The sequence below is a fragment of the Rhinoraja longicauda genome, chromosome 10 (genome assembly GCF_053455715.1).
Source record: "Rhinoraja longicauda isolate Sanriku21f chromosome 10, sRhiLon1.1, whole genome shotgun sequence".
In the NCBI taxonomy this organism is placed as follows: domain Eukaryota; kingdom Metazoa; phylum Chordata; class Chondrichthyes; order Rajiformes; family Arhynchobatidae; genus Rhinoraja; species Rhinoraja longicauda.
Genome location: NC_135962.1, coordinates 1,262,907 through 1,280,219, shown reverse-complemented (window position 1 = coordinate 1,280,219; position 17,313 = coordinate 1,262,907). Strand labels below are relative to the sequence as shown.

The following is a 17,313-nucleotide window of genomic DNA, read 5'->3' as shown; positions in this document are numbered from 1 at the left end:
GATGTTAAAGGAGGTTTCAAATCGGGTGAGGAGAATGGAGTGATTTATGGTGTCAAAGGCGGCACTGAGGTCAAGTAGGATGAGGATGTTGAGGTTGCCAGCGTCAGAGGAGAGAAAAAGGTCGTTTGTGATTTTGAGGAGCGCAGTTTCAGTACTGTGGTTGGAGCGGAATCCGGATTGGAAAGTTTCATACAGGTAGAGAGGTGGTATTTGAGTTGGGAAGCTACAGCACGTTTCAAAAACTTTGGACAGAAAGGGTAGGTTGGAGATTGGTCTGAAGTTGTTTGGGGTGTCAGGGTTGAGACCAGGTTTTTTCAGAATAGTCTATCTTCAAAAATAACTTCTGTAACCAAATGAGGAAAACGTGCTTATCCTTTTAGCACAGCTTTTTATGTAGCATTGTCACATTGGAGTTTTGTAAAACTTGACTCCTGAATTTCCCATTTCCTGAAGCGGAAGAAGATATTTTTGTAGATGTAGGTGAACAGGAATGTTGATATGGGTTTGGCTACAAGGTGGTTAAAGATTTACTTTGTTTAGTTTAGAGATACAACGCGGAAACAGACCCTTTGGCCCACCGAGTCCACACCGACCAGCGATCCCCGCATATTGACAATATCCTACACACACTAGGGACAATTTAGATTTATACCAAGCAAATTAACCGTCTTTGGATTGTGGGAGGAAACTAATGTTTTTGGAGAAAACCCAAGCAGGTCATGGGGAGAAGATACAAACTCCGTACAGACAGCACCCATAGCTGGGATCAAACCCGGGTCTCAGGTGCTGTAAGGCAGCAACTCTACTGCTGTGCCACACAGTTGATGTTTATTTTTTGTTGTGAATATTTTCTATTGACTTTATTGTTATTACAGTGATTTATATAAATGTCTTGATGTTGGTGTATGCATGCTTCATTATTAGACGGTTTCTGTATTGGCTGCTTTATTTAAAACTAAAACTACTACACTATTCCTCTGCAGACAAGAAACAAACCGATTGGCCCGCGCTGAATGCTTGCGATCCACATATGCTGTATGGAGCAACATCTGTTCAGGTAGAAGAAGATAACCATGTGGATGCATTGTTGCTTTCTGGGGATGCTAAAAGTTGTAGTTCCATGGAACAGTCTACTCCTGAAGAATTGTGTTATCAGGTCACTCAAGTAAACCTGTCAAGTACTCAGCATCCCCTGCTGGAGCCCCACAATGAAGCCCTGAATAACACCATTCAGGGAGATGATTTTTTAGGTATGGATACAGATATTACAGCAGAGGAATTGGTTCAAGAACAATTATCTAGTCAAAATATTTCAGAGCAGCTGAATGATACTGAGCTAAATTCCACTGCGGATGAAATGACAAATCAGACTTCACTTCTCTCGGAAATGACTACGGTCAGTCAAAAAGGTACTGAAGTAAGCAACTGTGTTCAGGATTTACAGCATAACATGGACATCCAGGATCCACTTGGCAATCAGGAACAAGGTGAGCACCTCAATGATTCTGACATCGCCGACCAGATGCAGCAGCTGGAGAAGGCTTTGTCTCGAGATGTGGAGCCCATAGGCCAAGTTTGTCACAATAGCCATTTACAGCATCAGCAGACTGAACAGACCTTTGAAGCTGACATCTCCCCTCACGTAGATCTGGAGAGTCAGGTATCCACTGAGGAGATGAACGGGTTGGAAGCAGCCAGTCAAAGTAAAATAATAGGTCACTTTGAAGACCAGAGTATGGATCAAAGCAATCAGGAAAGCTCAGAAGACATTTTAGAAACTACAGTGACAGAAGATGGAGCTTTGGAATTCCAGCTTCCTGTTGGCAGTCAGGAGTTATTGGCGCAAGGACATGAACAGATCTTCATTCAAACTTCTGAGGGTCTAATCGTGTCACATGAAGGGACAGCAGTTGTGTCTCAGACCTCTGAAGGCATAGTTATAGTGACTAATGCCGACGGTACTACAATGCACATACGGACACCTGACGGTGTTCCCTTTGAAACTGTAGAAGCACTTCTGGCAATGGATACTGAAGGGCATAGTGAAGGCTTGTTAGTCACACAAACACACGCTGAAGTGGAACAATAATCTGAATGCCCTGATTTCCCTCTCTTAATACAGTAGCAAAAATAACTTTTTTCTCTTGTTCAATAAACTGCTTCAATACAAAAATAAGGTTGTTCATTTTTGTAAAAGAAACTTGACTGTTTCCTGTTACGTTATCGTGAACATTTATGACTTGATGTATTTTGTGTTAAACTTTATCATCCCACAAGGTAATGAGTCTTGTACAAAAACTGGGTGGGAAGTTTCGAGAGTGCTTCGCCCTCCATGTTGCGATGTGCTTGGTCAGGCAACTGAATGAATTTCACAAACTAAATCCAAGTTTATTTATTGTACTTTGGAACATACATTGACTGCAGTGGTCCAGAAAATGTGATGTTGCTGCACTGATTTTGAATGTTTTCTTTATATCTTTGGTTCCTTGTTGCTAATTGAACTATTTTGCCAAAATAGTATGTTCTACTGCCTATCTTCGAAACTGCCATTCAAAATTTAATTGTACTCCCATAAAACGTTCATAATAAATATAATTCCGTTAGATTAAATGAAATTTTTGCTAAAATTGTTTAATATTTGTTGTTCATCTCAAATAACAGGTAAATGTGGATTATACAGAAATCAATTTGTGTAGATCACTGCTGGAAATGATTCAAATCTTTAAATTTGCAAAAAGCCTGTACGTTTCTTGGTAATTTCTGATTTAAAGTATTGGATTTAAGTTGCAGTCTTGATAACTAATTCAAGTACAAAAAGGATATGTTTGTTTCTGGCTATATGTTTCACTGGGCTATATTTCACTGCTCATCTAATTTGATAATTTAAGAAATTAGACTTTAACCAAGCAGCACGTAATAATTGGATAACCTGTGTAAGAAGTTCAAAGGAACCATAACAAAGTAATTTGCCGAATATTAGTTTTGAGCTACCAAAATTGTGTGGCACCAATGCATTTTTGGGCTAGATATTTGACTTTTTCTCTCATTATGTCATCAGTTCCAAACATATTGTAAGTGTAAGGAGTTTGCTACTTTAAGCTAAATTATTTTGTATTTCAGTCACTTTAATTTCCCCTCTTCTCCCATTGTTGTTGCCATCATTGCATAGTGCCAACACAAGAGTCTTCAGTCACTGGGTTTACAATGTTATATTCAAAAGCATAAATTGCAGATCAGAGATGGATCTGAGATGGCTAACTTGCAGACAGGAGTACTGGGGTAACATTAGTTATCACCTAAATGGAACCTTTGACAACAAAAATTAAAATGAGTCCTTTATTTAATCTTAGTTATGAGCTTTAAATAGGTCACTTTCCTTGTGCAGCATGTTTTCAATTGTGCCTAGTACACAGTTCCTTTTTTTCCCCTACAACTGGTGTGAGTCTTGCATCTGATGTGAAACACACTGTCCTTTTGTAGAAGTTTGCAAGAATGTGAAAGTGGGAGAGTTACATTGCCATGCTCTGTATATACCTGCTAATTACCTATGGTATTTAATGTGTATTAAAGCCGTTGTGCATGTTGGTAATTTCCAGTTTTATTAGTATACAACAAATTTCTATCAAAGACCTGTAATTTGACTATTGTAAATAATGAAACTATTTAAAGATTGAAAATAGCAGAAAATTGAATTTATTTTCTATTTTTAATTATAATATACAAAGTATTTTGTAATGTCTTTGACTTAAAATACATTGTAATCTTGACAGACAGATTTGTTGCCTTAATTAATTTGGTGGGGTGATTAAACATCCTCAGTAAATTGGATGGTGATTGTAGTCACCTGACCATTTGAAGGGATTGAGTTAAATCATCGTTCACTTTGAACATTTGATATTTTTACGGTAATTACAAAATGGGACAGCTCTGTGTCAAGGATCAGCTTTGTAACAGTCTGGTTTGTATTATGCACCATTGTTAAACTGTTAGAAATATTTGCTGTAGAATTTAATGCAGACCATTAGTGTTTTTTTGTTGGTGACATGAGTCTATAGTTTTGAAAAGCTGCCTTTGTTTTAATAGGGTGACAAACTGATAATCTACCATCAAGCTCCGTTAAATATTAGCAAAATATGGAAGAGTTTTTTTTAAAAGCCACTTTTATTTTGCAGTTTTGCTATTTGTTTTTCCATCGCTTGAGTGTGCAAGACAAATCATTAACAATCTTTCAGGACCATTGTTTAGTAATTTGAACAAATTTATTTTTTTCAGCATAAGTATTTCAACAATTTCTTAAAAAAGGAAATAAATAAATATATTTTTCTTTGCCTTTTGTCATAATCATTGTGTTACTGAATTCTATCTTCCACGGAATGAAATTTGATAATGAGTGAATCTTCCACGGATTGTTGCAGTTCGCAGTTGACCTTTTAGCTAGACATGGTCCCAGTTTCAAAGCTGGGCCATACAATCCGGGATAGGCATTTACTTGTGCGAAAGCTGATTCTAATAAATGAATGAACGTTTCTCATTAGAGGTAAAAATTCCACACAAAAAAGTTGTAACTTGTCTCTGTACCAATTTCTTTGCAAATATTTCTTCAATTGTGTTTGTTACAGAACCCTGTGTCCCGTTTCCAGTAGCATGCTTTCAACAAGAAGTCTGGCCTTTTCTTCTATGTAAGGCTGGTAGAGCCAGGAAGACAGCTGCACCATCATAACATCGCAGCTTCCAGTGTGGGCGATCTCTCGAACAATTAAACTCTTTAGCTGCACTTCCTTTCTGTACATCTCCAGTAACTCAACTGAGATTTGATCTGAAACAGAAAGTGGTTACATTATCAACAAGTATAAAAACATTTACAGCAGTGTAACGCCACAGTTTAAATCACCTGCTGTGGATCATAGTTCAATGGTTGTTCAAGAGTGAAGTTAAATTCATTTTATCCAGCTAACCATTGCAGGTAGCAGAAAAAAACCTCAAGTCCCTAGGCACTACCAGTCTAACATTACTCAGAGGCTAGACGTAAAAAGCTGGAGTAACTCTGCGGGTTACTCGGTAAGAATATCTCGGGAGAGTAGGAATGGGTCTCTCATTCCTTCTCTCCAGAGATGCTGCCTGACCCGCTGAGTTACTCCAGCATTTTGTGTCTACTTTCGATTAAAACCAGCATCTGCAGTTTTTTCCTACACATCTTGCCGCTCCACTGCGAACTCTCCTTCAACGAGAGTTTGGTCACCCATTCCTTCTCTTCCGAGATGCTGCCTGACCCGCTGAGTTACTCCAGCATTTTGTGTCTACAAGTCAGCATCTGCAGTTTTTTTTCCTACACTACTCAGAGGCTATTCACTATGCCAGAATTGGGGACTGAAGTCAGGTAGGTTTCTGCATAATTTTAGTAGTGGTTGCAGTTAATGGTGGAAGGTTGACAGCATGCGATAAAGAGGGCAGTGAAAATTTGGGTTGGATTATGATTTGTTGGTCAGCAGCCTTGACATGTAGCCCATGGGTTATCATGGGCTGGGTCTTGCAGAGAATCATTGCTTGAAGATCGTTGAAGGCATCAGCTCAGATGAACCACACTGCAAAATGATAGGGGATGAGGGAAGACAAAGAGAACAACGGTAAAGCAAAGTTGCATTTTTGTATTTACACAAAGCAGAAAAGGGTGTTCACTAACAGAACAATCGTACCCTCCAACAATTTATTAGGGCAAGTCTCATTTGCCTTGCTTAAAATGAGTAATTGTACTCTAATCACAGAATCACTGGTGTTGATTCCTGATAATTTTAGAATTGCAAAATATCCATCCACAAATCAGTAGCTTCCAATATAACCATTCCCACCAGCAAAAGAATATTACAACTGAAGCAGGTAATCAAAAAACACCACAATTTATCATTCAGATTGAGTACACTTTAAGTTAGAGACAGGCCCTTCGGACCACCGAGTCTGGGCCGACCCACCTTCACCTGTGAACTACACACTAGGGTCAAAATAAAAGGACGATCTTTTAGGAAAGAGATGAGGAATTTCTTTAGAGAGAGGGTGATGTATCTGGAATTCATTGCCACAGAAGGCTGTGGAGGCCAAGTCAATTGATATTTCTAAGGCAGAGACAGATAGATTCTTGGTTATTACAGGTTTTGGGGGTAATGGGGAGAAAGCAGGAGAAGGGGGTTGAAGGGGAGAGTTGGATCAGCCAAGATTGAATGGAGGAGTAGACGATGGGCCGAGTGGCTTAATTCTGCTCATATCACTTGTGACACTTTAGAGAAACCAATTAACCTACAAACCTGCACGTATTTGGAATGTGGAAGGAAACCAGAGCACCCGGAGAAAACCCACGCAGTCACACGGTGAACGTGAAAACTTAGATAGCACCCATAGTCAGGATTGCAGCCGGGTCTCTGGCATTGTAAGGGAACAACTCTACCACTGCTCATTACAAATTATCAGGAAATCACACTTTGTGACAAATTATCCTTACAGAAGTATCTTGTGGGCCACGTGTGAAAGAGGGGCATTTGTCTTCCTGTTTCACCATAGTAGTAAGTCTCAAGATCATTTATTCCTTTCATGGTTGCACAAAGCTTTTCCATCTTCAATACCAGTTTGACCTGAAAAAGATTAAGGATTCCATTGCTTGACCATGCTTTGTGATTTCAGTTAAGACATTGCTATCATGACTGTAAGAAATCTTACCTGCGAGATAACCAAGCAATTGTAATAACTACAAGTAATATTTTCACTGATTACATTTATGAATAGCATAGAGGAAGCTTCTCATGCGACTTCAATTGTATAAATTGTATGGTTAATGTGTTTCCTCTCAATTTGAAAATGGTCCCACAAAGCTTGGCCATCTTCAGCAACTCATAAAGACCCATGAATTTGTATATTAATGATTTGGATGAGGGGATTGAAGGCTTTGTGGCCAATTTTGCAGATGATACGAAAATAGGTGGAAGGGCAGGTGGTGTAGAGAAAGCAGGGACTCTGCAGGACTTGGACAGGTTGGGAGAGCGGGCAGAGAAGTGGCAGATGGAATATAGTGGAGCAAAGTGTGGAGTCATGCGTTTTGGTAGTTGGAATAAAGGCTTAAGACTATTTTCTAAATGGGGAAGAATCCAGCAATCCGAGGTGCAAAGGGACTTGGGAGTGCTGGTGCATGATTTCCAAACAATTAATCTGCAAGTCGAATCAGTAGTAAAGAAAGCAAACTCAATGCTAGTATTTATTTAGAGTGGACTTGTATACAAAAACAGGGATGTTATGCTGAGGCGCTGATTGGAATATTGTGAGCAATTTTGGCCACCATATCTGAAGAAGGATGTGCTGGCTCTGGAGAGGGTTCAGAGGTTTACAAGAATGATCCCAGGAATGAGTGGGTTAACCTATGATGAGCATTTGACAGGACTGGGCCTGTACTCCCTGCAGTTTAGAAGAATGAGGGGTGACCTCATTAGGACGTACAGATTAGTGAAAGGCTTGGATAGAGAGGATATTTCCACTAGTGGGAGAGTCTAAGACGAGAGGTCATTGCCTCAGAATTAAAGGGCATTCTTTTAGGAAGGAGAGGAGGAGACAGACACAAAAAGCTGGAGTAACTCAGCGGGACAGGCAGCATCTCTGGAGAGAAGGTATGGGTGACGCTTCTGGTCAAGACCCTTCTTCAGACTGGTTAGGGGTAAGGAAACGAGATAATGATGTGGAGAGATAAAGAATAATAAATGAAAGATATGCAAAAAAGTAACGATGATAAAGGAAACAGGCCATTGTAAGCTGTTGGGTGAAATTGAGAAGCTGGTGCGACTTGGGTGGGGGAGGGAGAGAGAGAGGGAATGCCGGGTCTACCTGAAGTGAGAGAAAAGTAAATATTCATACCACTGGGCTGTAAGCTGCCCAAGCGAAATATGAGATGCTGTTCCTCCAATTTGCGTTTAGCCTCACTCTGACAATGGATGAGACCGAAGACAGAAAGGTCAGTGTGGGAATGGGAAGGAGAATTAAAGTGTCCAGCAACTGGGAAATCTGGTTGGATCACATGGGCTGCGCGAAGGTGTTCCGTGAAACGATCACCCAGTCTGCGTTTGGTCTCGCCGATGTATAAGAGTCTACATCTTGAACAGCGGATCCAGTAGATGAGGTTGGAGGAGGTGCAAGTGAACCTCTGCCTAACCTGAAAGGACTGTCGGGGTCCCTGGACAGAGTCGAGGGAGGAGGTATAGGGACAGGTGTTGCATCTTCTGCGGTTGCAGGGGAATGTACCTGGGGAGGGGGTGGTTTGGTTGAGAAGGGATGTTAACCTGGGAGTTGCGGAGGGAATGGTCTCTGCGGGAGGTGGAAAGGGCTGGAGATGGGAAAATGTGGCTAGTGGTGGGATCCCGTTGGAGGCGGCAGAAATTTTGCAGGATTATGTGTTGCATGTGATGGCTGATGGGGTGGAAGGTGAGGACTAGGGGGACTCTGTCTGTTGTGACTAGGGGGAGGGGGAGCAAGGGTGGAGCTGCGGGGTACCGAGGAGACACGTGTGAGGGCCTCATCTATGATGGTAGAGGGGAACCCCCGTTCCCTAAAGAATGAGGACATCTCCGATGTTCTGGTAAGGAACACCTCATCTTGGGTGCAAATACGGCGTAGACAGGAATTGCGAGTAGGGGATAGAGTCTTTGTAGGAAGCAGGGTGGGAAGAAGTGTAGTCGAGATAGCTGTGAAAGTCAGTGGGTTTGTAATAGACGTCAGTCAATAGTCTGTGGAGCCGGTGAGATCAAGAAAGGGGAGGGAGGTGTCGGAGATGGTCCAAGTAAATTTGAGTGCAGGATGAAAATTGGTGGTGAAGTTGATGGTCTATGAGTTAGTTCTGCATGGGTGCAGGAGGTAGCACCGATGAGTTAGTTCTGCATGGGTGCAGGAGGTAGCACCGATGAGTTAGTTCTGCATGGGTGCAGGAGGTAGCACCGATGCAGTCATCAATGTAACGCAGATAGAGTTCGGGGATTGGGCCAGTGTAAATTTCTGTAGTCAGAGGGTGGTGAATCTGTGGAATTCTTTGCCACAGGAGGCCAAGTCAATGGATATTCTTAAGGCAGAGATAGATAGATTCTTGATCAGTACGGGTGTCAGGGGTTATGGAGAGAAGGCAGGAGAATGGGGTTAGGAGCGAGAGATAGATCAGGCATGATTGAATGGCGGAGTAGACTTGATGAGCCGAATGGCCTAATTCTGCTCCTATCACTTGACCTTATGATCCGTAACTGGGTCAAATGTCTTTGCCAGACAACATCCCCTGGCCTGAAGAGTTACCGCAGTCCTTAATTGAAAAAGTGCGTCAGTAATAAAAATAGCCATGCAATAGAAATCTGCAATAGAGAAAATGCTTGTAAAACCTATGCCACGTCTATAGAGAAAGGCACAGTTAACATTTCAAATCAAAAATCTTTTATCAGAACTGCCTGATATTTTGGCAGCTGGCAACTTATAAAATTTGCGTAAGGCTATGGTGCTAAGACTTGCTTCACACACAAAGCACAAATGTCCAGGCTACAGATTGACTGTAGACCAATGAGACGGCTACACTTATTAGTTATGCAGGATGGTGTTGCAAATTTCCACCCTCTCTTGAACACAGGCTAACACTGCATACCTCTCTCCGATATGTAAGACAGCGAAGCAAATCAAAGAGGGACAGCAAAATCAATGCAATCATGTAGACTCATTTTCAAATGCAAGCTTCCAGTAGTTGGGTGGCACCGTAACACAGTGGTAGAGTTGTTGCCTTACAGTCCAGCCTGACTACGGGTGTTGTCCGTTCGGAGTTTGCACGTGCTCCCTGTGACCACGTGGGTTTTCTCCGGGTGCAGGGGTTTCCTCCCACCCTCCAAAGAAGTACAGATTTGTAGGTGAATTGGCTTCTGTAAATTGTCCCTCGTGTGAGGGATAAAATTAGTGTACAGGTGATCGCTGGTCAGCGTGGGTATTTATTCACAAAATGCTGGAGTAACTCAGCAGGTCAGGCAGCATCTCGGGAGAGAAGGAATGGGTGACGTTTCGGGTCGAGACCCTTCTTCAGACTGATGTCAGGGGGGCGGGACAAAGGACGGATATAGGTGGAGACAGGAAGATAGAGGGAGATCTGGGAAGGGGAGGGGAAGAGAGGGACAGAGGAACTATCTAAAGAATCCACTGAAGCGTGGATTCAATGGGCTAAAGGGCCTGTTTCCACGCTTTAACTAAATAGTACAGGAAACATTAATTGCAATCTTGCACACTTGGAATCATCTGTTTACTAATATAAAGCCTATTTTCTTTTCAGCAGGCATTCAAATTCATACCATTTTGTCATGTAAATTGAGTAATTCGGTGCAACGTTGATCAAGCTCTTTGTTGTACGCCAATGTAGCTTTTCCTGGCTCAGCGGTAAAATCATCTTCACCGTCCGATTGTTCCTGTTTGGTTTCACCACCCCTACAGAGAGTCAAATTTCAATATCATGACTCGTTTAAAGGCCATACACAGATGACAGACGAGGTTTTAATTGATAGGAATGAACAGTAACAATTACATATCTATAACGATTATAGCTCAAAGACATTATTAAGAATCTGAGTATTGCGTTTTCTGCGTGTTACGAATATAACCAATGCCCTGTTCAGAACAGCAAGATAAAATATGTGAAAGGTTCACATCGGTTTCCTTACAAACTGCAAACAAGCAGAATTGTTCCATGGCAAGATTCGTCTTATTTTAACAAAGAGTAGAATAACTCTTTGTAAACTTAATTTTCCAAAAAATACTACAAAATAATAATAATCCATAAAATCATGTATAAAATCATGAATAGATCGGGGAGACGAGAGGACAGGATAGATCAGGCATGATTGAATGGCGGAGTCTGGACAGAGTCCCTTGCCCAGAGTAGAAATCGAGAACCAGATGACATGTGCAAGGTGAGAGAGGGGGGGGAGGAGAAGGATTTAATAGGAATGTGAGGGGTAACTTTCTCATGCATACGGTGGTAAGTATATAGAATGAGCTGCCAGAGGAGGTAGTTGAGGCAGGTACTATTGCAACATTTAAGAAACATTTAGACAAGTACATGGATAGGACGGGTTTAGAGGGATTTGGGCTAAACGCAGGTAGGTGGAACTAGTGTAGATGGGACGTTGGTCAGTTTGGGCAAGTAGGGCCGAAGGGCCTGTTTCCACTGTAACACTCTGACTCTGTAAGGCATATGTGGAAGGTGATGAATTAATTTTCAGGATCGCAAATATTTTAATTTAACCAATCTGAAGTAGATTCAATAGTTAACATTTCTGAATGTAAAACATGTAAAGCAAATGCTTACTTGCTGTTGAGTTTAATATTAACAATTTTATTTGCAATTGCGAACCCAGCATCATTCCAAGTTTCCCATTTCAGTGTGAGGTTGTGCCAATCAGCAGCGTTGTCCTTTACTTTTCTGGAACTGTTATTCGAGTCTGTTTTTCTCGGAGTCATTAAACGTGAACTCGGAGACGAATCTATTTGAGAAAAAATGTTTTTTAAAGAATTCTGCAAAATGCCACTAAAAGCTTAACCAAGCTGTCAGTAATAAACTGGAATGGAATAAAAAGGAACTGCAGATGCTGGTTTATACCAAAGATAGACACAAAGTGCTGGAGTAACTCAGAGGGTCAGGCAGCATCTCTGAAGAAGTGGTGGTCGGAATCCTCCTTCAGATGAAGTAGGGTCCCGACCCGAAACATCACCTATTTTTTTTCTCCAGAGATGGTGCCTGACCCACAGAGTTACTCCAGCATTTTGTGTCTATCTTCGGTACAAACCAGCATCTGCAGTTCCTTCCTCCACAATGAACATTAACCATTTAATTCTGTCTCAGACAGCTATTAGAAACATAGAAAATAGGTGCAGGAGTAGGCCATTCGGCCCTTCGAGCCAGCACCGCCATTCAATGTGATCATGGCTGATCATCCAACATCCCTTGATTCCTTTAGCCCTAAGAGCTCTATCTAACCCTCTCTTGAAAACATCCAGTGAATTGGCCTCCACTGCCTTCTGTGGCAGAGAATTCCACAGATTCACATCTATCTGGGTGAAAACATTTTTCCTCATCTCAGTCCTAAATGGCCAACCCCTTATTCTTAAACTGTGGCCCCTGGTTCTGGACTCCCCCAACATGTAGAACATGTTTCCTGCATCTAGCATGTCCAATCCCTTAAGAATTGTATATGTTTCTATAAGATCCCATCTCATCTTTCTAAATTCCAGTGAATACAAGCCCAGTCGACCATCCCGGGAATTAACCTGGTGAACCTACGCTGCACTCCCTCAATAGCAAGAATGTCCTTCGTCAAATTAGGAGTCCAAAACTGCACACAATACTCCAGGTGCGGTCTCACCAGGGCCCTGTACAACTGCAGTAGGACCTCCTTGCTCCTAAACTCAAATCCTCTTGCAATGAAGGCTAACATGCCATTAGCTTTCTTCACTACCTGCTGTACCTGTATGCTTACTTTCAGTGACTGATGTACCAGGTCTTGTGTACTTCCCCTTTTCCTAATCTGACACCATTCAGATAGTAATCTGCCTTCCTGTTCATGCCACCAAAGTGGATAACCTCACATTTATCCACATTATACTGTATCTGCCAAGCATCCGCCCACTCACACAACCTGCCCAAGTCACCCTGCAGCCTCATAGCATCCTCATCGCAGCTCACACTGCCATCCAGCTTTGTGTCATCCACAAACTTGGAAATGTTACATTTCATTTCCTCGTCTAAATCGTTAATATATATTGTAAATAACGGGTCCCAGCACCGAGCCTTGTGGCACCCCACTAGTCACTGCCTGCCATTCTGAAAAGGACCCGTTAATTCCTACTCTTTGCTTCCTGTCTGCCAACCAGTTCTCTATCCATGTCAATACCCTACCCCCAATACCATGTTCTCTAATTTTGTCCACTAATCTCTTGTGTGGGACCTTGTCAAAGGCTTTTTGAAAGTCCAGATACACCACATCCACTGGCTCTTCCTTATCCATTCTACTTGTTACATCCTCAAAAAATTCCAGAAGATTAGTCAAGCATTTCCCCTTCATAAATCCATGCTGACTTTGACCGATCCTGTCACTACTTTCCAAATGCGCTGCTATAACATCTTTAATAATTGACTCCTACATCTTCCCCACTACCGATGTAAGGCTAACTGGTCCATAATTCCCCATTTTCTCTCTCCCTCCTTTCTTAAAAAGTGGAGTTACATTGGCTCCCCTCCAATCCACAGGAACTGATCCAGAGTCGAGAGAACATTGGAAAATGATCACCAATGAGTCCACGATTTCTAGGGCCACCTCCTTGAGTACTGTGGGATGCAGACCATCAGGCCCCGGGGATTTATCTGCCTTCAGTCCCAACAGTTTACCTAACACCATTTCCTGACTAATGCGGATTCCCTTCAGTTCCTCCGTCCCACTAGATCCTCGTTCCCCTAGTATTTCTGGGAGATTATTTGTGTCTTCCTTAGTGAAGACAGAACCAATGTACTTGTTTAACTGGTCTGCCATTTCCTTGTTTCCCATTATAAATCCACCTGTCTCTGACTGTAAGGGACCTACATTTGTTTTCACTAATCTTTTCCGCTTCACATATCTATTAGGGAGAATAGATTTGATGTTACTGCTTCAATATGTAGATGTGTCCAGAAAAGCCACACTTGTCCTGGGGAAGCTGATCGTTTGAACCTTGTGATGAAGGTACCCTCCAAATGCAGGAGGCCAGTGATTCAGGCTGTTCACCCATCTGCAGTATCTTTCCAAACCATGCTGACAAGTGACAAAGCGGGGAACTGAAAATGTTGGTCGTGCTGTTGCTTTCATAGAGTCATCAAGTTCGGAAACAGGCCCTTCAGCCCAACCTGCCTCTGCTACCCGACATCTCCCATCCACACTGGCCCCACATGCCCGTCTTTGGCCCACATCCCTCCAGACCTTCCCTGTCCATGTACCTGTCCAAGTGCCTTTTAAATGCTGTGATAGTCCCTGCCTCAACCACCTGCTCTGGCCACTCATTCCATACACCATACACCCACCACCCTGTGTTAAAATAGTTTGAACGATCCTATCAAAGAAGCCTTGGTGAGTAACTGCAGTGCATCTTGTAGATGGCACATGGTGTAACTCTGTGTGCTCTTCGTGTTGAAAATTAACATTCCATCTGGGCTGTTGGCAGTAAGGCTCTTTTATTGGAAAGGCTGTGGAGCCTCTAGTGCTTTGGAGCTACATTAAGGCAAGCGTGCTGTATTGCTTCCCCCTCCTAACTTGTCTTTTAGATGATTATTAGACCAAGTGGACCTGTTGGGCCCAAACCTCTCCTGCATTGGTGCAGCACCCTCTCCACCCCCCTCGCCCTCCTTCCCACCCCCTCCCTCCCTCCCCTTCCCCTCCTTCCCCCTTCCTTCCCTCCCTCCACCCCCTTCTTCCACCCTCCTCCCTCCCTAGGAGATGGATTTAAACTTTAAAATGTGAATAACTTAAAAAATATAACACCGATTTCAATGAAACTTCTTCCATTAGCACCAAAGGGGTGACGGTGAGTAAGGTGGGCCTAAAATTGTCACGCTATCACAAACCGTTTTGGCTCTAGTTCAGGAACAAACAAACAAGTTTTAGTATATAGATGAAGGCTTTGGGCTGTTTCGGAGTACTTTGCATGAATCACCTGCAGAACACAGAACCTGAGACAGACACAAAATGCTGGAGTAATTCAGTGGGACAGGCAGCATTTCTGGAGAGAAGGAATGGGTTTCGGTTCGAGACCCTTCTTCAGACTGAGAGTCAGGGGAGAGGGAGACTAGAGATATAGAAGAGTAAGGTGTGAAAACAGAGATAAAATTTAATCAGGAGGACAGTCAGACTGGTCGGAGAACTAGGATGACGGACGGAGAGAGAGGGAAAGCTAGGGCTACTTGAAGTTAGAGAAGTGAATGTTCATACCGCTGGGGTGTACGCTGCCCAAGCAAAATATGTGGTGCTGTTCCTCCAATTTGCACTGGGCCTCACTCTGACAGTGGAGGAGGCCCAGGACAGAAAGGTCAGTGTGGGAATGGGAGGGGGAGTTAAAGTGTTTAGCAACTGGGAGATCAGATAGGTCTAGGCGGACTGAGCGGAGCTGTTCAGTGAAACGATCGTCGAGACTGCGCATGGTCTCGCCGATATATGGTCTTGGCATCATGCTGGGCCCAGACATTGTAAGGCTAGGGGGCTGTTCTTGCGCTATACTGAGGTTGGAGTTGACACCTGGAACAGCGGATACAGTAGATGAGGTTGGAGGAGGTGCAAGTGAACCTCTGCCTCACCTGTTATGAATTGAGAATTGGTCAGGTGGAAAACTGAATTTGAACAAATGGCACCATCTTGGGGTGTGATTAATGCATTGGTACAAGGGGTAGGTATCCGCCCTCAGTTATTTAATTTATATGAATGATTTGGGCATGATGGAACATGGAACATAGGTGCAGGGGAGGCCATTCGGCCCTTTGAGCCAACACCGCCCTTCAATGTGATCATGGCTGATCATCCACAATCAGTACCCCGTTCCTGGTTTCTCCCCATATCCCTTGATTCCATTAGCCCATAGAGCTATAATCTAGCTGTCTCTTGAATACATTGAACAGTACAGCGCAAGAACAGACCCCTAGCCTTACAATGTCCGGGCCCAGCATGATGCCAAGACCATTACTTACCTCCCTGCACAGAATTCATAGACCTCCATCCCCTGCATATCCACGTGGCAAAGCCAAAAGTCTTTTAAACATCACTATCGTACCTGCTTCACCCCCCTCCCCGCCAGCGTGATCCAGCCACTCCTCACCTGCTTCTGTGTGAGCAAAAAACCTGCCCACACATCTCATTTAAACTCCCCTCCTCACCTTAAAGCTATGATCTGTAATATTTGAAAGCAGAGTGGAAGGGTCTGCTCCTCCTGTGCTCCTGGCACACCACACAATGTGCAGTTTAGTTTATTACTGTCACCCTTGTTGAGGGACAGTGCAAAGCGTTTTTGTTGCGTGTTACCCGGCCAGCGGAAAGGCGATACATTACAACCCGGCCGCCCACAGCGTACGTACAGGCACAGGAGAAAGGGAGTAACGTTGAGTGTAAGGGAAAGCCGGATTCAATGTGGTCCGTGTGTCTCCAAAGTGCTGCAGTGACTCAGCGGCCATCTTTGGAGAAGATGACCAGGTCTGGGGTGGAGACCATTCTTCAGCCCATGTTGTCCAGAGATGCTTGCCCTGAACTGAGTTACTCCAGCACTGTCTCTGGGTGGTTTATTGTACAAGCAGCACCTTTGGAGAAGATGACCAGGTGGAGACCCTTCTTCAGCCCATGTTGTCCAGAGATGCTTGCCCTGAACTGAGTTACTCCAGCACTGTGTCTGGGTGGTTTATTGTACAAGCAGCATCCGCAGCTTCTTGTTTCCACTCCTGCTCCTAGTTCTGTGCTTTGGAAGCTGCGGATATTGAGGGTCTGACGTTGGGGCGTGTGGGGTAGTGAAGGCTTACCTTCACCTTCCATGTCCAAGGCAGGCGTGGGAGCGGAGTGGAGTGGAGTGGAGCGGAGCGGAGCGGGATCGCGCTGTAACTCGCTGTAGCTCACAGCGCTGGCACGGCCAGCAGCTTGGTCTTGGTCTTGGTGCCGCCGCCGCCGCCGCCGCCGCCGCTGCATTGGTTACATGGTCCGCAGAGGAGGGAGATCCCGCCGGCTCGTCATTTCCTCAAAGCGGCAGGGTGGAGGCCGAAGATACTAGAGGAGCAAGATGGACCACTCGACTGTAGCAGGGCAAGGGTACATCTCAGCTCCATTTTAGTAGGCAGACTCTGTGTGCTGGACTGGGCAGTGTTCACAACTCTCTGCGATTTCCTCGCATATAAAATGTTTGCAAACAATTATTTTTGTTCAACTTCTTGGATAAGTTGATAGTTGACATTTATAACTGTTTATTGAAGAGTTGCTGCTTCGTGATCTATAAACTTTGGATGTTACTGATTGAATATTTTTGCACTAGAGATCCACTCTGTCTGTATCAGGCCAATTAATCATATTTAATGAACTTTAATCACAAAATGCTGGAGTAACTCAGAAGGTCAGGCAGCATGTCAGGTCTCGACCCGAAACGTCACCCATTCCTTCTCTCCTGAGATGCTGCCTGACCTGCTGAGTTACTCCAGCATTTTGTGAATAAATACCTTCGATTTGTACCAGCATCTGCAGTTATTTTCTTTTAATGAACTGTTCTTCTTTGGATGTTACTGAT

The 17,313-nt window shown here is 43.5% G+C and overlaps 2 protein-coding genes across 2 annotated transcripts in view; one reads left to right on the top strand and one right to left on the bottom strand.

Annotated features, from left to right (window-relative positions):
• znf839 (zinc finger protein 839) overlaps positions 1-4,296 on the top strand; it is a 40,769-nt gene extending 36,473 nt beyond the window's left edge. Inside the window, exon 8 of the mRNA XM_078406016.1 lies at positions 984-4,296. Coding sequence (XP_078262142.1) covers positions 984-2,089 — 1,106 coding nt within the window. The 3' untranslated portion in view covers positions 2,090-4,296. The remainder of the gene's footprint in view (positions 1-983) is intronic.
• cinp (cyclin dependent kinase 2 interacting protein) lies at positions 4,215-16,822 on the bottom strand. Its single transcript, XM_078406017.1, has 5 exons — positions 16,562-16,822; positions 11,348-11,522; positions 10,335-10,467; positions 6,491-6,620; positions 4,215-4,816 (listed from the first exon to the last, which is right to left on the bottom strand). The coding sequence occupies exons 1-5, from the start codon at positions 16,722-16,724 to the stop codon at positions 4,614-4,616; spliced, it is 804 nt and encodes a 267-aa protein (XP_078262143.1). The 5' UTR covers positions 16,725-16,822; the 3' UTR covers positions 4,215-4,613.
• Between the last annotated feature and the right edge of the window lie 491 nt (positions 16,823-17,313).

Excerpts from the sequence above, each read along its gene's own strand:
- cinp (XM_078406017.1), bottom strand. The coding sequence starts at position 16,724 with ATGCAGCGGCGGCGGCGGCGGCGGCGGCGGCACCAAGACCAAGACCAA. Across the intron at positions 6,621-10,334 it reads TCAATTTACATGACAAAATG|GTCAAACTGGTATTGAAGAT; the intron begins GTATGAATTTGA and ends AATCTTTTTCAG. Across the intron at positions 4,817-6,490 it reads GTGGCCCACAAGATACTTCT|ATCAAATCTCAGTTGAGTTA; the intron begins GTAAGGATAATT and ends TTTCTGTTTCAG.